Below are 25,792 nucleotides of genomic sequence, written 5' to 3' on the forward strand. Positions count from 1 at the left end.
TGTGTTTTAAATAAATTACCACAGAAATTCGAGTTTAAATTACATCCAATATTAAGTTGGTAGAATTAAAACAACTTCTGGTGAAATTATGTTCAGCAAAACTATATTGAGTTAACAATTAGATGTTCCTATATATTAAAAGCTGGTTTTATTCACTAATTATGCGGTATTGGTAGCATAAATGCACATTTTTAAGGAGAAAAATGACATTTTAAAGCCAATTTAATTAACTACAACTTAAAGTATGTTTTAAATGAATTACTGCCAAAATTTCTGTTTAAATTCCACACAATATTAAGTTGGTGGAAGTAAAACAACTTCAGAATAAATTATGTTCAACAAAACTATATTGAGTTAAGAGAATTAGATTTTCCTATATATTAAAAGCTGATTTTATTGGCAAATTATGCATTATTGGTAGTAAAATCATGTTTATAAGGAGAAAAATTACATCATCAAGCCAATTTAATCAATCTTCTAAAACTTTAATTTTGTTTTAAATTGATTCATGGAGAAATTAGAGTTTAAATGACACAAACTTAAAAGGTTTAAGGAATGCATTTAATTAAATGATGCCAACAGGTTCCTCTAAAAGCGCAATCCAACAGGTCCCAGAAAGCAGAATCTTCTAGTACAATGAAGTAAAACTGCATTTAAGCATGTTCTTCCCGGTGACATCAGATCCATCCTTTAAGGAGGTTTGAGCGTAAAAATGAAACCAAACAAGACGCTGCAGGTTTCAGATTTGTTTTCCAGTTTGCCAAACCACACAAACGATGCGTAAACTGTTTGCCTATGGTGTGTTTTCTTGTTTTTAAGAAAAAGAAAGGTGAATGAGTTTCCAGAGTGGCTGTTTTTTTTTTTTTTTTTTTTTTTTTAACCCTCCTTAACTGTACATCTGTGCATTTCCAGCAGCAGCAGCTTGTCTGTTGAAGAAGAGGGACCGGAGGAAGCTCGGAGACGCGTCTGCAGAGCGCGCAGGCTTTGTACTGGAGGGGGCGGAGAGAGAGGGAGAGAGAGAGGGGTGAGAGAGAGGGGTGAGAGAGGGAGAGAGAGCTGTGACAGCGCTCATCACCCACTGAACAACCAGGACGGGTTGCATCCGAGCAATCGCTGTCATTCGCAGACGGAGTTTACAGCCTTTGCGCCGCTTTTTCTTTCGATCTTTTTCTCGCCGCACCCCCTCCCTCTCCCGGTGCTGCCCAGCCAGTCGACCATGGTTTCTATAATTTCAGACCTGGACCCTCTGAAAAGCTGGAACGTGTTAAGGTAAGCGCCCCGGTTAGTTTCTCCACAGTCTCGGCCATTGTCGTGTATCCGGAGGAGGTGGAGGAACGGGAGGCAGAAGTGCGCTGGTGTCCTTCCTCTCTTCTATCTCTATCTGTGTGTTTTTTCCCTGTTCTCTGGGAAAATAAGGGTGGGACGCGGTGCAGACAGGAGGTCGCCGCCGTGAGTGTGAGAGAGATATCCACGACGGTGTTGTTTGGTGGCGCTGCAGTGCGTAATTACGCACGGGTTTTTTTGCGCCGTTTTTTAATTTTTTTTTGTTTATCGTTATTATTATTTGTTCTGTAATCTGCTGTGTACTTTTCCGATCTGCTCTCCTGCTCTGCTGCTCTGCTCTGTCATGAGTCATGCGAGCTGCTGCTTCCTCTGCTGCTGCTGTTGTGGTGTCCGCGTACATCTCATTAACCCTCCTGCGCTTCATCGCCACCATCATCTCCAAACTTCGTCCATTTCAGCCCAGGGAAGAAGTACGAAACAAACACTCATTTATCTCCTCCCAGCCCTCCCACTCCTCCTCCTCCCTCCCTCTCCCCAGTAGTGATTTGGTCCCCTCAAAAATGTTGCTGGCAGCAAAGCAGAAAAAGAAAGTACACCCCTCCAGGAATTTATCTTGAAATATTTACTGATGGCTGATTGCCTGCTGCAGCAGCGCTCGTAGAAGAACATTAAATTTTATCTCCAGAACATGTTTTAGGCAACACAGGCGCTTATTTCTTGGCACTGTGGCTCCTGACACTAAATTTCCTTCCCGTGAGGTCAAAGGTGAAACTGCTCCAGCTCCGCACTCTTTTTTTTTTTTTTTTTTTGGTCAAACAGCTATTGGACTCATCCGGGCTCCATCTCGGACCTGCAGAAATCACTCCGAATACATTCACTGTCATTAAGCATCTCATCAGAAGAAAAAAAAAGCCCTATGAATTTAAAAGCCTGGGATTTAAAAGGCCTTGTCCCTGAATATTTCAGCCATTTGATAAATAAGTCATTATTCCCTCGACAGATTTCGGGGCGGCAGCGGCAGGGACTATCGCAAATTCTATTTCAGAAAAACGGAGACAGAAACCCTCAAGACCCGCAAATTATTTTTCTTTTAATGCCGCCTCTGCACCCCCCCCCTTTTATCATTTCTTACCCCTCCACCTCCCCCCTCTGCTACTCGCTGCCCTCCATCCCGACCGTCATTATCCGCCAAATCCAAAATAGAAAGCGAGTGGAGCAATGTAGAGCAGGCGTATTTCACTGAACTGCTGATGGATGAGGAAGAAGAGGAGGAGGATGAGGATGAAGGGGGGGGGGGGGCTAAATGATGTCATATCCAAGTGATGACCATCCAGACTGAAATATAGGCCACGCAGCTGACCTGACACGCGCTCATAAATAGCTGCGGCGGAGGCTTCCTCTGCGGACACGCTCTCGGTCTATTTCCTTAACGGGGACACATCTCTTGGCAGAAAAAAAAGTCACTTTTAGGCTAATTTTAGCACCGATTACGACTCCATGATTGGCGTTTTGGAGCTGGAGACGGCCATGTTTGCTCGGCAGGTGAAAGGTCAAAGGTCACCGACGGGGCTTGAGAGCCAGATTATGCAAGAAGAAGAAAAAAAACAGCTGCAAGCGATGCTGCTTCTTCTTCTTCTTTTGATTAAACCTGAGAGATTAGAGACCCTCTCTGGTGCATCTTAATAAACACACAGTCACTCTTTGCTAAACTTGCTCCCTCATTCCCTCACAAACACACTCCTCAATCGTCTATGTTAATGAAGCACCTCGGTGGCGGCGGCATTGTTTTCCCCCTAATGAGACTCACCTCCGTCACGCTCAGATACACTCACATCATAAACACGGCAGTAACAAGCCACCTTCGGCGAGCGGCAACATCTGATTTAGTTGTTTGTGAAATTTCAAAAGCACTTTTTGTCCGAATCTGGTTGAATTCAAGAACCTTCCCGAACTACGGAAGTGATATAAGCAGCCGGCGTGTTGCGCACATTAGCACAGTTAGCTGATTAACGCGAGCAGCTCCGTGGAATTTTAAGTGACAAGTGTGTGCATGTGATCCTCAGCAGGGCGTGTCAGCTCTTGTGCATTTTTTTCCTTATATTTGATCTTTTTTTCCTTTTTTTACACACTCTGTCACTACGTATGAGCTCATGTTCCGGGGACGGATGCTGGAAATCTGCCTCTCACAGAGCATCACATCACATTTCTCAAGTGCAGTTCAGTTATTCCATAATGAGAAACAGCATGCATATTAATTCCATCTGATTGCATCCGGCTCCCACACACTCACTCACTCACACTCACACACACACACACACACACACACACACACACACACACACACGCATGGCAAAGACGAGGTGTATTCAATTAAAGGAAGGGACAGAGGACAGGTTTTTTTATTCTATTACCCTCTGAACTAATTGCATCCGGAGATCAATTTTCAGAGCGAAATCAGCCCCAAACAAATTCTTAATTCGCCGTCGTTCCTCCGCTTCATCCCATCACCTGCATGATTTCGCTTCATCCCGCAGCGACGGAGAGGGAAGAGCGAGAGCAGCAACTTGACCTCTGACCTCTGCAGTGTTGATTTTAATTAATCCACTTAAAGTCCCGCTCCTTCTTGCACCATGTGTCGCTTCCTGTGCTGCCGGACGGCGCAAATCCATCGGCCTAATTAGCAGAACCGACTGTTTGACTCTTTAGATCCCCTCTGATAGCGCCGCGTCGGAGTGTGCCCGGATTATACTGGTTTAAAGGTGGGAAAGTGCACACTGAAGCTGCAATTTTCAGCATTTTCTGCCTTTTCAAATGTCGCTGGAGCCGTTATGTGGAATCTGTTAATTTGCTATTGTTGAGTTCTGAATGAGAATTACACGTGAAATTCGCTCAAACCTCCGTCGTACAGAGTTTGACACCTGCGGAACGATGACGCCGGTCGACTCACGTCAAGCTATTTTCATGACTATCAGGTCAGAGGAAACACCTCTGAGCTGTAAGTAGAAGCACAAGTCACAGTTCAGGTAAACAATACGAGCTGTAATTCCACCTGAGCCGTGGTTTTCTCCTCCTGCAGAATAAAGTGGCGAAGTCACCTTTTGGCTTTTTAAAACTGCTCAAATTAGAGCTGCCGTCTAGTGACGCACCTCAACCAGAGTTTTTCTTTTAAACCATCACATCACTTGATCGAAGCCGCCTCTGACAAGTCCAAGTGAAAGCGGCGGTTGGCAGGAGGGAGGGTCGCTGTGCGGCGGGGGCGGGCTCGCTGCTCACTCCTCGCTTCCCACAGCCGTCAATCAAAAGCTTTTTGAGGCGGTGGAGAAACAATACGGCATTGAGCGGACGGGGCGGGCGGACGGAGGGAAGGGAGGGAGGGCTGAGTTCCTCTCGTTGGAGTCGGCGAGGAGATAATTATATAGTTGAGGCGAGAGTGCGTCACTAAACACAAAAGAGGCAGAAGTGGGGAGGATGACAGACGGGAGGAACGAGGAGGAAAGACTCCTTCAGGTGTGAGTTTATCACGAGGAAGACGGCGTTTTATTAGAAGTTGGAGCATCACCTCTGATATGAAGTCGCTCTTTAATCACACGGTTATCATTGTGGGGTTTGCGCTGGTGTGAAAGTGCATTTCTGAGGTGCTTGTTAGCAACTTCTCAGAGGTAAATATTGTGGATTTTACTCCTCCTGTGTTTATTTGACATCTGCATTGACTTGTTTCTTTGCAAAACATATGATTTTATAAACTGTGTCACATTTTTAGACATAAACCGTCCGAACCCCAAGAGCCACATTTGAAAGACGTCTTTTTTTTTAATGTCCAAATGATACCATTTATCACAGTTAGAAACAGTAAAAACAGAAAAATTCATCAGATTTTCATTGTTTAGACACTCTTTGAACTAATCACACATGACGTACAGTTTAGTCGAAGAAATTGTCCAAATCTGAGCTAAAAATCCTCAAAATCCTGTTAATTCTACAGGCCCCTTGTAAAGATTTGCTTAAATAATTCATTCAAACTAGATTCTGTGAAAAACTTTACTTTTTTTTACACAAGAAACTATGAAAAACTGAATAATTCATCATATTTTCACATTTCAGACAAGGTGTGATGTACCTTTCTGTTCTGAAAATTGTCAAAATATGAGCATAAAACTGCATGTTTTCCATCCAGACAATACTTGGAGTTCAGCAGGTTAAACTACCTGCAACTAACAAATCAGGATGAAAATATAAAAACAGCCAAAAAAAAAACATTGAAATCTAAGAGGCTATATGTCTGTTATCTTCCATTTCAGGGGAGATGTTTGATTTTTTTCTGCCTTCTCCAGGAGTAAAAACATCTGGAGGGAAATTAAAAAAAGAAGAGGTTTAAATGGACACAGTTTAGATGAGAAACGTTCCAGAGCTGCTCAGACCTGGACGCTGTTCTGCTTTTACAAGAAGTGTGTTGGAGTCGCAGTGCTGAATCATTCCCAGCCTTTGCAACGCCGTGTGTGTGTGTGTGTGTGTGTGTGTGTGTCCTTGTGTGTGTGTGGACTCGCTGTTCCCGTCCCGTCCTCTGCATTTGTTGCCCGATTCAGCGTTTCTCTTGTTTGATTTCATCCAGAAGTGAGATTACCTAGCTACCGCCGGCTTACACATCATACACACAGATCACACACACACACACACAGACACACACATGCATAGACACACACTCCGAGGACGTTGTGTGTCTCTTTAATGTTGTTTTTGACTGAAACAAGTCTGGTTTCGTGTCACGACGAACGCAGGAGCTGCTTTTTTTCTCCAACAACGATCCCGATTTAAAGCACAACACCTTTACGGAGTGTGTGTTCTACTCATGTTGTGAGGACATGAGACCTTAAATTTTCCATTTATGGTTTAGCGTAGATTAAAATTAGGGTTAAAATTCGGATACGTCGCCAAGAAATGAGCGTAAATCAACACAATGTCCTCTGAAGTGATGGAAACTGACAGAAAGTGTGTTTTCAGTGGCATTAAATCAAATGTCCAACCAGAGACGTTGCATTTTTTTCTCTTTTTCTGTCTTTTTTTTGGCTTTCACTGCCTCATCTTTTTTGTTTCTTATTTTCTTATTGTTTTGTTTTCTTTTCTGTAGTGTTGGTTTTATTATCACCCCAGTTTTCTTTTTTCCCTGTTTCTTCTTCTTTAGTATTTCTGTCTTTTTATGGCTGTTTTCCCCTTTTATCGCCCTGAACTTTCAGTTTTACCAAATCATCACGTCCCCTATAAAGAATGTTTGAGTTATTCAGTAAAATGCAGTTTAGGTCTAAAAGTGTGCAAAAATGAAGTTAGGTCATTGTGGTATTCGTTTTGAGAAATTTTAATCAAACGTTTCTCTATTAAACAGCTGAAATCGAAGATGTTTTTGTCACATTTTTACTCACTGTATGTAAAATACAGTTTTTTTTCTGTAGGTTCTATTCATATTTTACAGTTTTTGTAGTTGTTTTGTGTCAGTTTGTAAAATTAACCCATGTTTTTATCGTTTTGCCTCATTTTGGTCATTTTACGTAATGTTGTAGTAGTTTTGCATCACAGTTTTGTTATTTTTGTTCTTTGTTTTGTTCGTTTTGCATCATTTTGGTCATTTTACACTTGGAATTTGTTTCGATACTTGTCTCTCTTCTGTTCTCTACAAAGTTGGTGTTTTTTACACCACTTTTCACAATTGCACTTTCCTCCAGAGATGTTTCACTATGCTGAATGTATCTCCAACAACTTGCTGCTCTGTTCACCTTTTCAAGCCGTGCTGCATTTATTTTGTTGCTCAGTTATGTTTGGTTTTGCTCTCAATCTCTGCAGTGTGTTTCTATACTTGTCTTGCTTTTGCTCTGTGCACACAGCCTGCAGTTCAACTGAATATTCTCAGATTTTTTATGAAATGATTGTTTGTTGCAGCAGAGTCAATCTTGGTTTATTGGTTCACTGAGGATCACAGAATTTTTTGTTTTTAACAGAATGTGGTACAAATGCTTCATTTTTGGTGGATTTTTAAACGCGACATGAAGACAAATGTTTAAATTTGAGCTTAGATTTGGTTCGTTTTAGTAGCAGAGCTGCATGTTACATGTGATTAGTTCAGGGACTGTTGGAAAGCTGAAAATCCAACAATTTTGTGTACTCTGTGTACACTGCCTGCAGTTCAGCAGAATATTCACAGAATTTTTGTCACGTGGCTGTTAGTTGCAGCTCAGTCACTCATGGCTTCTTGGCTGCAGGGATGATGGCAATTTTTTTTATTTTTTACAGAATGTGGTGAAAATGCTTTATTTTGGGTGAATTTTTAAATGAGACGTGAAGAAAAATACATTTTGAATATTAAATCATTAAGAAAAGAAAAAATCTGTCCTTATGTCCATATATAATGATATAAATCATGGAAAAGAAGACATGAAATTTGTTTTTCTTTTATCATTAGTCTTAAAAATGTAAAAAAAAATTGTCCACAGGTGTTATCAACACTGGAAATAACCGTCACTCTACATACTATAGATATTGAACTATTTACATTTTCACATTTCACATTTTTTTGGTCTTTTTTTTAATGAGACGTGAAGAAGAATATTTACATTTTAAGCTACATGAGTGTTTCAAGGACCGTTGGAAAGCTGAAAATCTATCGATTCTCTGTGTTTACAGTTTCTAGCTCTGATACATGTTGTCATTTTGATTATTTGTCAAAGATAGCGTACATCTCCAGCCCACCACTGGGTTTTAGGGTTCAGAGGTCAATTTAGCTTGTGTTTTAAAAAAAAGTATTTTCTATCTCAACTTTAGCTGCTCCCTGCAACCTATACATTCATCGTCTGTACACACACACACACACACACACACACGCACACACACTCTTAACACCAGTGGCCCAAAGTGACAAATCTGTTTAATAATGCACCACCTGGAGCACGGCACTCTATCTGGCGCTCTCTTTCACCAGCGACACACACAAACACACACTAATCATTCCCTCCGGCTGTATTTTACTGCTGTACTTTGTTATAGTCTTATTCTCAAAGGTGCTGCTGCCGTGTGCACGGCGGCCGTGGCCACATAAAGCAGCTTTAAACCCGTCTCAGTGTTTCCACCGGCGACACACAACCGTCTTCACGTCGTCAGATTCTTTTTAAAATCCCTCCTTTTTTTACTTTGCAGGTTTGTCTTCCAGTCTTTGGATTCCTCCTCTTTTTTTTTTTTTGTTTTTTTTAAGTGATCGTCTACAAGCATGTAACCAAGAGGGAAAAAGGGAGAAAAAAATAGATCTTGTCTGCATAAATAAACAGCTTTTTCCTTGCAAACTGAAAAGCAAGAGCAGTGGAAGAGGAGGGATGAGAGGTGAGAGTCAGCGGAGGAAAGGAAAACATTGGCACTCTGCCTGGTGGAAATGAGGAGGGGGGAAAAAAAAGAGGAAATAATCTCTTTGTGTGTGACTGATGGATGCTTGAAATGAAGCCAGAAAAATGCAGACAATGCAGGACCAGGGGCTAAAATGAAAAACTGACCAATCGTGGTGAGGGTTTGCTTTTGTAAGAGTCAGGTTGTATCTGTGCAGCTCCAGAGGCCATCTGTAGGGAAATCATACTTCTTCTTGTGTATGGTTGTGATTTACAGCGTTATTTAGACAAAGAATAGCTTTAAAACTTGATGTGTTGATGGTTGAGATGTAGTTTGGTTGATTATACTGCAGGATGTTGTTTCACACTCTTAAACAACCTTTTTTTACTGAAGTCTAGCATAAAAAATTGTTAAAATTTTAGAATTTTTGTCAGGTGACTGTTGGTCACAGCTGTGTCAGGCATAGTTTTGCAGAGAAGCGCCGAATTTTTCATTTTTGACAGAATCTGTTTCAAGCCAATGGTTTAATTTTGGCAAATTTTTAAATGAGACATGTAGAACGAACTGATTTTGATGCAATATTGCGATTTTAGGCTTAAATTAGGTTAATATTCATAGATGAGTAGTTGAAGACAAGTTGGAAAGAGGGTCAAGAGGCCAATTTAGAAGGAAATCATGATTTTTCTTATGCATGGTTATGATTTAGTGTTATTTAGAAAAACAACAACATTAAAAATGTTGATTTTTTGATGGCTTAGATGCAGTTTGGTTGATTATACTGCAGGATGTTGTTTCACACTCTAAAAACGACCCTTTGTCTGACTGAAGTCTGGCATGATTTTTTTATTTTTTATTTAAATGGTCAAATTTAAAACAAGTAATGAATTTTTGTCAGGTGACTGTTGGTCACAGCTGAGTCAGTTTTGTCATTTTAATTTTGTCAAGAAGCACAGAATTTATCATTATTCACAGAATCTGTTGCAAGCAAATGGTTTATTTTTTTGCAAATTTTTTAAACAAGACATTCAGAATGAAATGATTTTGGATGCAATGTCCTGCTTTCAGACTTCGGTTAATATTCATAGATAAGTAGTTGAAGGAAAGTTGGAAAGACGAAATCCAATAATTCTTCGGTTTTTTTCATGTCTTTTCAGTTTCTGGCCCTTGCAGGTTTTTAAAAGATAACATGCTTTCTGAACTTGCTGCTGCGTTTTAGTGATCAGAAGGTCGAGAGGCCAATTTTTTTTTCTAAAGGAAATAATTATTTTTGTTGTGCATGGTTATTTTCTACAGTGTTATTTGAAATTATGTCACTAAAAAAGTTGATGATGATGACTAAGCTGCAGTTTGGTTGATTATGCTGCATTGTAATGTTCTCAAAGGCTGAAATTTATTGTCCCAAGCTCTAAAAAATACCTTTTTCTGAATGAGGCTTGGCATGAAAAAGGGTCAAAAGTAAACATCTCCATTTCAGCCAAAAAGTCATTGAATTTTTGTTAAGTAGCTCTTGGTCACAGCTGAATCATTTGAGTCTTTTTAGTTTCACAGAGGAGCACAGAATTTGTTTTTCACAGAATCTAATTCAAGCAAATTTTTTTTTTTTTTTTTTTGGCAAATTTTTAAATGAGGCATGTGGATTAAAATAAGCATCATGATATTTAACTTACATTCTGTTCACTTTCTGGGCAGATCTTTATGTTACAAATGAGTAGTTCAAGGAAGGTTGGAGAGCTGAAAATCCAACAATTCTTGGTGTTTTTACAGTTTCTAGATCTGATAAATGGTGTAATTTTGGTGATTTTTAAAAAGGTAGCATGCATTTTACACCTCAAGGGTTCAGAGGGTCAAGAGGCCAATTTGTTTTCTGAAGGAAATCATTAGTTTTCTTGTGCGTCTTCTACATAGTTACTCGGAAATAAATCACAAACTATTGACACCGATGGCTGAGATGCAGTTTGCTTGATTATACTGCAGTATAATGTTCTCAAAGGCAAATTGTATTGTTCCACACTATTAAAACTGTGTTTTTCTGAATGAGGTTTGGCATGAAAAAAACCTGTCAAATTAAAACATTTCCAGTTCTGCCACAAAGTCACAGAATTTGTGTTGCATCACTGTTGATTAAAGCTGAGTCAGTCATGGCTTTTTAGTTTCACAGAGGAGCACAGAATTAATTGTTTTTCACAGACTCTGGTTCAAGAATAAGGTTTATTTTTTTTTTGCACATTTTTAAATGAGGCATGAAGAATAAAGTGATTTTGGGCTTAGATTTGGTTCATTTTCTTCGCAGAGCGGCACGTTTCACATGAGTAGTTGAAGAACTGTTGGAAAGCTAAGAATCCATATTCTTTGTGTTTTTTCAGCTTCTGGTTCTGATAAATGGTGTCATTTTTTGCAGATTTTTTTAAAGATCGTATATGTTTGCAATCTCGTTATACATTGTATAATGACAATAAAGAATATTTTATTCTTCTATTCTATTCTATGTTTCAAACCCATCGCTGTTTTTTCAGGCTTAGATGGTTAAGAGGCAGTTTTTTTTTTTTTTTTTAAATGAAAATCATTGTTCTTCTGGTACATGATTAAAAAAAACTCATCTAAGAAGTTGGTGTTAATGGCTAATATGGAGTTTGGTTAATTATGCTACAGTGTAATGTTCTCAAAGGCAAATTGTATTGTCCCACACTCTAAAAACTGCATTTTTCTGAAAATGTGTTGCTCCAAACCACTTATTTCTGGATGAAATTTGACATGAAAAACGATCAAACGTGAAAAATGTCCAATTCAACCAAAAAGTCAATGAATTTGTACCACATGAGTGTTGATCACAGCTGAGTCAGTCATGGCTTTTCGGTTTTGTAGAGGAACACAGAATTTTTTTATTTTTGACACAATCTGATTTAAACAAACTGTTTATTTTGGGGAGATTTTTAAATGAGACATGTAGAACAAAGAGATTTTGAGCTTAGATTTGGTTAATTTTCTTTGCAGAGCAGCATGTTTCACATGAGTGGTTCAAGAATCCAGTATTGTTTGTGTGTTTTTACAGCTTCTGTTTCTGATAAATAATCTATTTTTTACACTACAGCATTATATTATCAAGGATGAAAAAAGGTCAAGCTTGAAACATTTCCAATTTAACTGAAAAGTCACAGAATTTTTGTCACGAGTGTTGGTCACAGCTGAGTCAGTCATGGCTTTTTGTTTTGCAGAGGAACACAATTTTTTGTTTTTCACAGAATCTATTTCAAATGATTTGTTTATTTTTGGGAGATTTTTTAAATGAGACGTAGAATAAAATGAATTTGAGGCTAGATTTACCTAACTACCTTTTTCACTTTAGAGAGTTATGAGACCAATTCCTGTTGCGCACGGTGACGTTCTACGTTGTTGTTTTGAAGATAAACCACTAAAAAAGTCGATGCTGACGGCTGAGATGCAGTTTCTTGATTATACTGCAGCATAACGTCCTCAAAGGCTAAAATTCATTGTTCCACACTCTGAAAGATGTCTCTTCTGAATGAGGTTCGGCATGAAAAAGGTTGAATTTAAAACATGCTGAATGGCGGCAGGGGGAAAAAAATGACTGTCAGCAGCTTCATTCCAGAAAATAGCCGAACGAGGCTTCAGAAACCTGCATCGGTCACAGTGCAGAGCAGAGAGAAATGCAGCGGGGATGAGAGGGGAGCTAATGAATTATGGGTGGCCTGTGAATAGAGGGAGAGAGGTCTGCGCTCCGTCGCTCTCCTCCTCCTCCCGGGTTATGGAAGTGTCATGCTGCGAGTGTTGCCATGCAGATGGTGACCCTGGAGTGTTGCAAAAGGAAAGAGGAGGAGGAAGAAAAAGCAGGAATCAAAAACAGAGAGACAGAGAGGACTGTTTTGTTTCTTATTAAGCCGTCTGAACGGAACAGGGAGCAATGCTGATTGACTGCAGAGGTTTAATCGCTGTTTGCTGCCAGTTTTTGTGTTTCTAAACGCCGATCCTCAGGTCGATCACAAACCGGTGCAGAAATGAGAACTTCTACAAGTCTCCAATGCAGTGAGTTCCAATAAATAGATCACATAGCGAATAGCGCTGCAGGGTGGAGTCCATATAGCGGGAATATTGGATGATGCAACGAGCCGAGCTGATTCGCTCCAGACTCTGAGTCGTCCTGTTGAAAGAGAGGAAAACCCCCTTTTTACCAACCACTGCTCAACAATCAAACTTGTATTTGTATCTTTAATGCCATGTAATGTCACAAAAGGAACCAAAATTCAGGAATTTCCTCATCAAGAATCAAGAATCTTTACTGTCATTGTGTTTCCACGCAGCGAAATTACGATTAGTGACTCCCAGCCATAGATAAAGAATAGAAAAAGGCACACTATATACAAATAAAATTTAAAAAATACTGAAAAGATATAAATATGCCAACAGAGTTAGTGCACATGAGCAGTAGGATGGGTTTAAAGTGCATTCCAGTGCAAGATTCAGTTCTTTATTGTACATAGTGTGTCTGTTGTGTGTCATCACAGCGTCGTAAAGATTCGATTCAGTACTTTCACTTTGCATTTAAACTGACCATTTAATATTAATTTGGATTTATTTGACCTTTATTTAACCAGGTAAAGATGTTTGACAACCAGTTCCCATTTACAAACATGACCTGGCCAAGAGGCCTCATGTAGGAACTAGAAAAGCAGTCAGAGAGCGCAGTCCTCCTCCAAGGCTGCTCATTCCCCCATATAGCATTGTCAGAAATGCAGCATTTTTTTATTTATTTTTTTAACAAAAGCAGCATTTGTTTATTAGTTATTGATGATCAGAAATTACGGCAACATAGAATGTGGCCATTTAATATATATGTACCCACAAACACAATGACCTTGCGATTCGTATGGATACCAAATCGCGTGATCTAAATATGTAGTGGGCGGCAGGAATTGATGGAACTCAGAAACACCCCCACAATTTAATCAGTTGTTCCTTGGATCATTTCTGATGGGTAAGTCCTGATAAGTCCTCAGCGGTGGATTTGTAGTAGGATCACAATCATGTGATCGTCAGCAGGCAGCTGATGTAGTGTTCTCTGGTTGTCATGGTTACAGTGATGCCGTGCCGCTATCTGGCAATGATACAGAAATCTTTAACAAATCAGTGGATCCAGACTATAAGCTGCATCGCTGCCAAAATCTAATCACTTGGTTCTTGTGTCATTTCTGACCTTCCCTGAAAATTCATTCAAATCCGTTAGTCTGTTTTTGAGTAATGTTGCTAACAGACAGACAAACATACGCCGATCGTCACATAACTCCACTGTGTTCTTTGGCGGAGTAATAAATGTATCAAATACATAAAACATATAGACAAAATATACGTAGAACAGAAATACACACAAAAAAACATGAGTGTAAATATGAATAGATGATTTATAGGTAAATTAATGTTACTTTTGAACCCTGAGTTTAAAAGGCATCTTAAAAAATTGCACCATTTATCAGAGCCAGGAACCATAAAACCCCCCAAAAATCAGCAGTTTTTCACCTTTCAGATGATTCTTGAACTGCTCACCTGTAATGTCCAGTTCCATTGTAAAAAAATAACCAAATCTGGACTTTAAATCACAATATTTAAATTAAATCAGTTTATTCTGCATGTCTCATGTTAACATTCAGCAAAAATAAATCATTTGCACAAATTAAATTTCATAAAGAGGAGTCAGCCAGTTGTCAAATGTGATATTGAGCATCTTCTATATTATTGGTATCATTTTTTTTCCTTCACGATAAAAAAAAAAAAAAAAAAAAAAAAATGCATGTAAAAACACTCTTACGCAGCTGGCTGTTGTTATTGTTATTATTACTGATCAAATTCCTATCTTATATTTGCATCCGTAACACAAACATTCTAACTAAAGTTTTGTCTTTGCAGCTAAAAGAGTTGGTTTGGTGCTTTCATTTTGCATTTAGATCAAGTGCATTAGTTTAATACTGAGTTTGATGGAAGGATTCCCACTTTTTAACCTTTTTGAACCCCGAAACTAGCAGTTGTTTTGAAAAAATAGACCATTTATCAGAGCCTCAAAGTGTAAAAACACGTAAAATCATCAGTTTTTTACCACTCAGATGGTTCCAGATGGTACTTCTCTGCTGTGACATGTGGTTCCATTGGGAAATGTACTAAATCTGACCATAAAATTGTGTTATTTGATCAAAATGTCTTTATTCTGCATGCCTCATATTAATAATCACCAACTGAGAAACCATCATTCACTCCAATGGGACCAAAGTTACCAAAATTAAGAGACTTCTCGGTTGAACTGCAGGCTGTGTATACACAAAGCAGAGAGGAGACCAGTGTGGAAGCAAATTAGAGTGACTGAGAGGAAATAAAGCAGATTTGATCAGTAAAATAAATAAAAATGGTGAACAGAGGAGTAAATTGTTGGAAGATACATTCAGCATGGTGAAACATCTTTCTACAGCTGATGTGCAGAGTAGTAGTAGTTTGTAGAGGTTGTAAAATTGTATATATATGTAAATGTAGAGTCACAGTTTTTCTCTACTTCCTGTCTGGGTTGTTCTGCTTCCTTAGAGGTGCAGGACTTTATATTGCAGCAAAAAATTAACCCAGAGTGAGTAAAAATGCTACAGGAGCAAAGAAATGCTTGGAGCTTATTGGGTTAAAGGGTCAAAGTTTTGTGTTGGAATTGTTGTTTTCCAAAACTTTGACACCAGTATTTTTATTTCTACTTCAAATATACTAGTACAGCAGTTCCAAAAATCAGTTGTCCGTCAAATTGACTGCTAATAACCATCCTCAGTCGACCTCATGGGTTCACAAAGTCCCTATGATGTCATCGTTTCAAGGCTCCACATAAACATGGATGTCGGCTTGTAGCCTCAAATATGACATCATTCAACGTGTCTAAATGCACATTACTGCAATTATGGTGCAAATAAATCCACAGCTGTCCACATCTGCCCAGTGGTATGATAAGACACTAGATTCTACATGAAAGACGTGGACCACAGCAGCAGTTTTAGATGTTTTGGGGAGTCCACTTGACTCATAGCATTTAGCAGCCGAGTGGCTACCAGCCAGCTACCAACCTCCAGTCATGTTCATGTGTGGCTCTTAGCTTCACGCTAACACCCTCCATTAGCTCCTCTTCATGTGCCAAGCTTCTCGGTATCATCGATTCCACCGCGGTTTGTTTTCGTCAGTCAGGAGCAGATTAGTTTGTGTTGCTGCTGATTGTCTTCTAGAGCTTCTTCTGCATGTCTAACTCGACAACTTCATTCTTAAAACGGTTGACTTCTTATCAAAAGTGTCGATGAAACCACTGAAAAATGAAGTAAAGTTCCCAATCGATTCCTTGAGTCTTGTGACCTTAAACTAATGTTCATTTCAATAAACTCCTGCAACAATGGAGGACAAATGTATGTAGAAATGTATAGATTTCAGTCTAGTTCTGTTCTTCTTTTGCACAACATGACCAAAAAGTCTAGTTTTACTTCTCTGTGTGCTTCAACTGGGGGAGATTTTAGTCTTTCAAAACTGACTGTTGGGATTTCAAGGAACTCAGAAGATAAGTTTAGCCCAATATGGAAGTGAAAAAATGACAGCTTATGATGACATCGGGGCACATTTCTGTTTTAGTTCACTCATTTTACTCAAGGTTGGGTAAAAATACATCTTTTAAGATGTTCTTTCCATGTTGTCCGCCAACTCCTTTTCTCACCTAAGAGTTTTACTTTGTTTTCTGCGTTGTTTTCTGTCACTCTTTGTCACTTTTGTCATTTTGTTTCTTGTTTTTTTTTGTTTTGTTTCCTTTTTGTCTTGCTTGTGTTTTTTGTCTTATTTTTGTCATTTTGTGTTTTGCTTTGTTCATTGTTTTGAGCATCATTTTTGTTTTTTTTTGTTTTTTTTGTCTCGCTTGTGTTGTTACTCTGTTTTTTTGCCGTTTTCTTGCTTTTGTCCTTTTTGTCTTATTTGTGTCATTTATGTAAATTTTTTGCCTCGTTTTTGTGATTTCTGTAATTTTTTGTCTTGTTTTTGTCGTTTGTCCATTCTTTTGTCACTTTGTAACCCAACACCAACACCACCTCTCTATATAATATGCCAGAAAGAAGTTAGAACAAACGCAGCAAGCCAAAAACAGTTCTGCTCCATACAGTCTTATTTTTGCAGTATGTGAGCCAGCTGGGCGTTCTGACCCACAATCCTTTGCACAGCAGAAGATGTGTCACATGGTGTCTTGTTTGAGCTGCCAACAATGAACTGAGGGGTGATTTCACAATGCAAACTGTGATGGATGTATGAGCAAGACGGTGAAAACTTACACAACACGGTGACCAAGCGGAATGTCCAAACTGCTTGAACACTGCATAGAACTGGGGATAACACACACTTTGGATGTATTAAAGGTGTTAAAAACAATCCAATGTATGCTCTATGTAGGTCTGGGTGTCAAACTCATTTTAGCCAGACCAATAAAATCACAGCATAACAACCTATAAATAACCACAACTCCAAATTCTTCCTTTGTTTTAGTGCAAAAAAGTTCATATTTAAAGAATTATATTTTTACAAAACATTATGAACAACCTGAAATTTCTTAAGAAAAATAAATTCAACAGCATTATGCCTCAATTTATCATTTACACATTACAACTTCCAGATCACAGTTTACCTACAGAGGAACAAAACATTTAGTCACAGGTATCTGCAACTGAACAATCTAGTATTTTATTTTGTGATCAAAACAACAAAAGTCAGACAAAAGAAGAACAACAACATCAAGACAAAATATTACAAAAATGAGGCACAAAATGACAAAAACGAGAAACAAAATGACAAAAAATAAGAAACGACACACAAAACAGACAAAAAATTTGACAAAAAAGTTACAAGGTGACAAAGATGGACAAACGACAAAGACGAGACAAAAATTACACAAATGACACAAACGAGACAAAAACTGACAAAAGCAAACAAAACAACAAAAAATGGACAAATAACACAAGCGAGACAAAGAGGAAACAAAACGACAGAAACGAGACAAACCACAAGTCAGATGAAAAACAAGACAAAATATTAGAAAAAAGAGGCACAAAATGACAAAAGAACAATGAACAATCTAGTATTTTACTTTCTGAACAACATCTGAGTGTGCTTTCAAAACAACTTGTCATGGTCTAGAAATTATTTTATAGTTTTACAAAGTTACATTTTGCAGTGAATGTCTTCTCTGTAATTTTTACGCTTTACAAAGTCGTCTGGTGGGCCGGATTGGACCCTCTGGGGGGCCGGTTTTGGCCTGTGGGCCGCATGTTGGACACCCCTGCATTAGACTTTAGTATTGCATATATCGTACAGCAGGACTTAACTAATAATCAACTGCAAATCAAAACTGCAATTTGAAACAATAAAACTAGCGAATGCCACATGCTGCAGTTTAGAACGTACATTTCCAGTCCAAAACAACCAGATTTTAAACTATCATGCTGATGCTTTTACTTATTCCTGCCATCCTTGTTGCAGTTTTAAGTCTATTCCATGTTGAATATCGAACTGCAGCGGGACTTTAAAAGTTAAATCGCAAATCAAACTGCAAAATGTGTCAGAAAACTTGCAATTATATGTCCTTGTCAAATTCCTCAGCCCTGTCTGGACCCAGACCTGCAGCATGAACGACCTACATTCATCCTCTGGACACTCACCCAACCTTTAGCCATAATCACTACGTGCCTCACCTCAACTGCAACTCTCCGAAATCTCATTTTAGGCCCGAAATAGACGGATTTACCTCACGCAAACCTGATTTTTGCCTCCGAACGGATGCAAAAATGTAACTGCGTGCACATATTCATGTCCCCTGATGTGATTAATGCGACTTCAGACACTCTTAGCAGGAGATGAAAACCCTGCCCTTGTAGCTTTTCTTTCTTTCTTTTTTACATTTTTCTTCCCCCTTACTTCTTCTCTTCTCGGACCACGTCGCCACAGAGCATCTTCAGATCTTTTGTGCGCTCCTGTTTGACATAATCCTGGTGTCTGTTGCCGTGGTTACACTGTCTTAATGTGCCATTGATGTGACGGTACGTGTTAAAAGCAGCACTGACTCCCGGCGAAAGAAACTTTAAATGCGCCGCTCCTCCGTCTCTGCTCTCGCTGCGTCTTCTCTTCCTCAAATCTGTGACAGTCGTGTTTTCTTTGTGTGCGAAACAGAGAGCACAAGAGCACTTGTCTGTGCCACTTTGTTACTGAGAGGATTTAACTGATAGCGACTTATTTTTGGATTACAACTGATACGAGCTGATATCTTGTATTTTGCACACACACAAAAAAAAATGCTTGTTTTCCTCACAACAGAGGAGCTTCCTTTAAAATCTGCGCCACAACGTTTAGCATCAGGAGCTAATTCGATATTAGCTAAATCAACGCTGTAATGGTCAGATTTATGGCTGTAATCCCGGTTGTGTTTATGTGTCGTATCTCAGGCGATGAGCTCCGCTGCTGCGACTTTATGACAACATTTCATCTCATCCTCCTCAACGCCGCGCCTTCCGAAGATGACGGTAATTTGGATGAGATGTTTTGAGGCCTTTGGGTTCTCTCCTCCCCGTCCCCAGTGCACGGCAACATTAAAGCGAGACTGGAGCGTGAACGTATGGCCGGCTATTAAATGGCAATCACACACAGAAGAGCTCTTTTATAGACGAACACATTTCTGCTTAATAGCTCTCGGAGCAGAGTCGTCCAAATATGACATTTCAAATGAAAGCCCTCTGAACGGCAGCCGGCGTCTATTAAAATCTTCGCCCGAATCTTTCAATTTGTCACTTTTTACGTGACGTGGGTCCGAATTTGCCATGTGAAATTCTCGTCTTAGTTATGGGATCATGAGCTCAGGGTCATTCCAGAACCGGAGGACATTTTACATCCCAGCCATCAAATTTCAAATAATCCATGTACAAAATACTAAAACATGCAGTTGTTGTGTAAATGTACTTGTCCTGAAAGTATCTAAAAGGAAAGAAAGAATCTGAAAAAATTAGGAGAAAAGAATGTTTGAAAATATATTTTTAAATCCGAAATAAGTCATTTTTCTCTTGTCACACCCCCCTGATGACCAAACTGAATCTCTAATGAAACAGTTGAAATGAAATTTAAATCTCCCTTTTTTGGTGTTATTTTATCATTGATGTCTCTTGTAATTGTGGGAACACAGTTTTTTTAATCAACATACGATTTGAAATAATTATTATGGATGAAACGTGAGTCTCACAACATGCACGCAATCCTGTTGATGTTTTTGTCATTTTGTGTCTTATTTTTGTCAATTCCTGTCTCATATCTGTCACTTTGTGTCTTATTTTTGCCGTTTTGTGTCTCGTTTTCTCATGTTGTGTCAAATTTTTTTGTTTTATGTCTTGTTTTAGCCATTTTGTGTGTTGTTTTTGACGTTTTTTGTCTTGTTTTTGTCAATTCCTGTCTCATTTTTGTCATTCTGTGTCTTGTTTTTGTCATTTTGCGTCTTGTTTTTGTCGTTTTGTCTCGTTTTTGTTGTTTTGTGTCTTGTTATTCTCATATTGTCTCATTTTTGTCATTTTGCATCTCATTTTTGTCGTTTTGCATCTTGTTTTAGTTGTTTTGTGTCTCGTTATTCTCTTTTTGTGTCTCATTTTTGTCGTCAACATCACCAAACAGTTTTCCAAAAGAATCGGTAGAGCAAAGTTATGTCCACTCTTCTATTTTTCTAACCCTAACCCTTGATTGAATTTCTCACTCTACCTCATATTATCAGGATCAGACTAATTCTTTGGACTGTTTTCCATCAGTCAGTTTGTCCTCTTGGTCAGCAGTAACAGCAGCTAAATATCTAGCTTCTACTGCTGAGAAAAAGATCACATTAGCATGGATTAGCAACCCTGTTACTGTGATTAGAGTAGGGAATATGGAATAAAAATGCTACCACTGATGTGTAAGCTGAGCCAATCAAGCCTTTGATAGTTTATGACCTATTATTGATGAATATGGAGCAGGAAGTTGTAAAAGATTAGATTTATTTTTCAAAAATTTTGAAGCCCAAATGTCCTCCAATTCTGGAATGACCCCTGAAGCGTTAGCGGTGGTTTAACATGGTGTTTAGGGGTCACTCTCGCCAGGTTCAGCCCAGCGGCGGTGCAACAATCCGGGGCGAATCTTGTCCTGCTCCGTGTCCTGAGATTACTGGAAGCTCTCGCCCCCTAATGGTGGCTCCAGGGTGGAGTTAATGTCCGTGCATTTGTCCTCCGGGAGCCGCCGCCGCCGCCCTGCCCCATTAATTTCAAGTGCTACTCATATCCTCGGCCCCCTTTTGCTTCTTTTCCATCTCCCGGCACCCCCTCCCCGACTTCCATCATCACCTCGGAGCGCCCAGCCCAATCTCGGCGCTCTCCCGGCTCATTTTGAGCTGTAATTGGACAGGAGTCCCGGGGGATGTTCGTCAGCACGCCCCAGTGCCTTGCGTCCCATCTCCAGAGCAGAAACGCACCCGGCCGTGGTCGATAAGCAGCGCTGCCCCCATCAGTCCGACGTTCATGGCTCGAACTTTTCAGCAGGGAGAACGAGCGATCCTCCGTTTGAAACAAGAGTCCGCTAAGAGTCCAAAATACTCCCATAGAACAGCATCAACACCAACCTGACACTGCCAAAACAACACATTTCTGTCTCTAAAGTGATCATTTTGGTCAAAAATATCATGCAGCTCTGAATTTTGTGATATAACCATACATTTTTCTCATTCCTGTTGTTATTATTTCCAGCTTTTAAATATTTATTTTAGCAACAAACCTGAAACAATCTGAAACGTCCTTGTTGCTCCAGCATTTATTCCTCACTTGTATTTGGAGATATAGGAAACCAAAGTTTAATAGTGACCCAGTAAGATCATTTTTTAAATTTCTGTTTCCATTCAGAAAACCTCTGAAGTCTCCGTATCTTAAAACAATTAAGTCTAAGGGTTCTTTAGTGGAGCTGAGAAAATGAAGCCATTTTCTTGTGAAGGCATTTTTTTTGTTGTTTTTTACACGACTGGGATTCAATTAGAGATAAAAACAGCTGGATGAAGGACTGTTTGTAGTGCTGTTATTCAATGGTACATGAGGATATAAGAGGGAAACTCATCAGCTTTAGCTTAATTAGAATATATGCATGTTGTTAATTGAGAAACGGCCAAATCATACCAGAAAAAGCGAAAGCGAGGAACCGGTGATGCTGAAAGAGGATAAACACCACTCATTACAACCTGACAATCTAAAAAGACGTATATTAAATATTAAAGCTTTAAATTATAACTTTATAGGAAAGTTGCACCACAGAATCAGTGTAGTTCTCATTTTTACAATCTGATTAAATTTTCAGCTTTTGTCTTAGATGTTAAAAATAATTCAAGGAACCTATTTCACTGTTTAATTAAATGCACAGCTGCAAGATAAAAGACACTCATTTAAATTAACCTTTTAAGTTGCAAACGTCACTTTGTTGGGCTGTTGGGTGGACATCTTTTCATTAAAAGTTGTCAGAACTCAAAAGGATCAATGCAAACAGTTTATTTTTTTCTTTACCAAACTCTTGGTTTAGACTGCAATTGTGTGACATGAGCTTGACTTTGTGCGTAATTTATAGTCAAATTTACGTGTTAGTTGGTTTTAATAACAAATTTTGGTTGAGTTGACTCTTTGTTTTCATTCACTTTGAGTTCAAGATTTCAGGTCCCTTCTTTTCTCATAACACGCCTGAATAATTTCAGATCGGTGTATTAAAACATATTTGATTGTAGTGGAAAAGTTCATTCCAAGAACTCAGTGTAGTTTGTTCGTTGAACATAATTTCATTAGAAGTTGTCGCAACTCAAAAGGCTAATGCAAACTGTTTATTTTTTGCAGTTTAGGCTAAACTATATGTTTTAGAGGACAGTTATGTGGCAATTTTGGCATTTTTAAAGTCATTAGCTCATTTTCAGATGCCAGTTTCACTTAAATCCAATGAAAACTAACTGTTTCCTGTTTCTTGTCTAAGGATATTTGCTTCATCTATGAAGGGTCACAGTGTTTTTGGATCATCTGTGATAGATTCAGGACGTCTTAATAGTGTTTTTCTGCCAGATAAGATCCCAAGCTGTGTAATTAAAAATGCATTGGATTGTAGATATAGTTTGTTAGCTCAGCGTAATTTCATTAGAAGTTGTCAAAACTCCAAAAGATTCTTGCAATCTGTTTATTTTTTGCAGCTGAGCAAAAATTTTATGTTTTAGAGTGCAGTTGTGTGGTAATTTGGGCATTTTTTTAGTCGTTAGGTCTTTTTCAGATGCCCATTTTACGTAAATCCAACATTTTTACCATGAAAACTGACTAATTACTGTCCAGGAATATTTGCTTGGTCTATGAAGGGTCACAGTGTTTTGGCTCATCTGTCATAGACTGAGGACATCTTAATGAGGTTTTTCTGCCAGAAAAGATCCGAAGCTATATGATTAAAAATGCATTTGACTGTAGGAGAAAAGCTCATCCCAATAACTCAATATAGTTTGTAACTTCAACGTAATTTCGTTAGAGGACGTTGCAATTCGAAAAGAATAATGCAAACTGTTTATTGTTTGCAGTTGAGCCTAAACGTTATGTTTTAGAGTGAAGTTGTGCAATGATTTTGCCATTTTTTTAAAAGTCATTTACATCTTTTTCAGATGCCCATTTTACTTAAATCCAACATTTTAACTATGAAAACTGACTGTTATTTGCTTCATCTATGAAAGCTCACAGTGTTTTGGTTCATCTTTGATAGATTGGTGACTTATTAATGATGTTTTTCTGCCTGGCATCCTGTATTTGCCAGAAAAGATCCCAAGCTGTGTGATTAAAAATGCATTTGATTGTCAATATAGTTTGTTAGTTCAACATAATTTCATTAGAAGACGTCGCAACTCAAAAAGACTAAGGCAAGCTGTTTATTTTTTGCAGTTAAGCCTAAACTTTGTTTTAGAGTGCAGTTGTGCAGTGATTTTGGCATTTTTTTTTTTAAGTCATTAGGTGTTTTTCAGATGCCCATTTTACTTAAATCCAACATTTCTACCATATATACTGACTCTTTCCTTATTATCTAAGGGTATTTGCTTCATCTATGAAGAGCCATGGTGTTTTGGCTCATCTGTGATAGATTGGTGATGTCTTAATGGTGTTTTTCTGCCCGGCATCCTCCGTTTGCCAGAAGAAATCCCAAGCTGTGTTATTAAAAATGCATTTGATTGTAGATATAGTTGGTTAGTTCAACATGATTTCATTGGAAGTTGTCAGAACTCCAGAAGTTTCATGCAAACTGCTTATTTTTAGCAGTTGAACCTAAATATTATGTTTAATGGGCATGTATGTTCAATTCATATTGATCTTTTAAGCCACTCAACTGCTTATTTAGCTTGAAGCCAACAATTTTACAATGACAAACTAACTGTTTCGTTATTGTCTGATGCTTCGTCTATGAGAGGTCACAGTGTTTTGGCTCATCTGTGATTGAGGATGTCTTAATGGTGTTTTGTTCTGTTTGGCATCTAGTGTTTGCCAGAAAAAGTCCCAGGCTGTATGATTAAAAATGCATTTGATTGTAGAAGAAAAGCTAATTCCCCCAACTCAACATAGTTTGTCGGGTCAACACACCATTAGAAGACATCATAACTCAAACTGCTTTTGGAGTTGAGCCTAAACTTTATGTTTTAGAGTGCAGTTGTGCAGAGATTTTGGCATTTTTTAAAGTCACCTGGGTCTTTTTCAGATGCCCATTTCACTTAAATCCAACATTTTAACTCTGGAAATTGACTGTTTCCTTATCTCTCTAACATTATTTACTTCATCTATGAGGGGTCACAGTGTTTTGGCTCATCAGTGATAGACTAAGGACGTCTTAATGGTGTTTTTCTGCCAGAAAAGATCCCAAACTGTATAATTAAAAATGCATTTGATTGTCAGTATAGCTTGTTGGTTCAAGATAATTTCATTAGAAGTTGTCATAACGTAAAGATTGGTGCAGAGTGCAGCTATAAGTGATGTCCTGCACAGTTTTGCATTTTCTCTGCCTACATTCAGCATGACCATCACCCCACACTACAAAAACACACAGTTGTCTATCTGTCGTCATTGTGTTTGGATGCCTAACTGTGCCAGCTTTACCCCCCCGAGCAGCATTTGTGCTGGTAATCTGTCATATGAGCCCGACTCATCAGACGTACAGGAACATTTGGAGCCGCAAACACAGAGCCTCGGATAAAACCCCTAAAAGCTTCCCGCTCCTCTCTTATTGCCCACAGCTCAATCCCAACCATCTCAAATCTCACTCCTTATCTCCTCGCCTTTATTGCCGGAGCTTGACGGGCACTTGACAGCTGAGAAAAATGCCCCAAATCGGGCCCGACCTGCCGGTGCATACCTGCAGCTCCCTCTAGAGGTCGGCGCTGCTTTCTGAATTTCCAAAGATAAAGTTATTCTTCTTTGTCTGTGGACATCTGTTCACACACTACAGCTCTCAGACGGTCTCAAAAACATCTAATCATCCTCACGGCTGACTCGATTTTAAGCTGTACGATTAAAAATGCATTTGATTGTAGATATAGTTTGTTGGTTCAACATTCATTAGAAGTTGTCGTAACTCAAACAGGTTGATGCAAGGTGTTTATTAGTGTAGTTTAGCCTAAATATTCTGTTTAAGAGTGCAGTCGTGTGGCCTTATTGATTTTATTAAGTCACTTAACTGCTTATTTCGCTTGAATCCAGCATTAACTGTGAAAACCGACTGTTTCCTGTTTCCTGTCTACGGATATTTGCTTCGTCTATGAGGGGTCACAATGTTTTGGCTCATCTGTGAAAGATTTAAGACGTCTTAACCGTTTGATGCATGACAGGGGTCAAAAGGGACCCATATTCAGTGGAAAATGGGTGTCTCTTGAACCATGTTGTGCATCAAAGGGTTAATTGTGTTTTTCTGCCAGAAAAGATCCCAAGCTGTATGATCTAAAATGCATTTGATTGTCAGCATATTTTGTTGGTTCAACATAATTTCATTAGAAGATGTCATAACTCAAAATCGGTTGATAGAAAGTGTTTAGTTTTTGCAGTTGAGCCTACACTTTAGG

General features: G+C 38.8%; 1 protein-coding gene across 31 annotated transcripts in view; it reads left to right on the forward strand.

The window, feature by feature from the left end:
- Positions 1 to 1,024: 1,024 nt before the first annotated feature.
- The window catches only part of celf2 (cugbp, Elav-like family member 2), a 314,361-nt gene continuing 289,593 nt past the window's right edge, over positions 1,025 to 25,792 (forward strand). For 29 of the 31 annotated variants that reach the window (XM_055006297.1, XM_055006295.1, XM_055006298.1 and 26 more), the window contains exon 1: positions 1,075 to 1,269. In XM_055006297.1, the coding sequence (XP_054862272.1) occupies positions 1,217 to 1,269 (53 nt within the window). In that variant the 5' untranslated portion in view covers positions 1,075 to 1,216. Of the gene's footprint in view, positions 1,270 to 25,792 lie in introns of all 31 variants that reach the window. The other 2 variants (XM_055006331.1, XM_055006332.1) reach the window with 2 other exon arrangements.

The sequence above is a fragment of the Amphiprion ocellaris genome, chromosome 21, assembly GCF_022539595.1.
Source record: "Amphiprion ocellaris isolate individual 3 ecotype Okinawa chromosome 21, ASM2253959v1, whole genome shotgun sequence".
Lineage (NCBI taxonomy): Eukaryota > Metazoa > Chordata > Actinopteri > Pomacentridae > Amphiprion > Amphiprion ocellaris.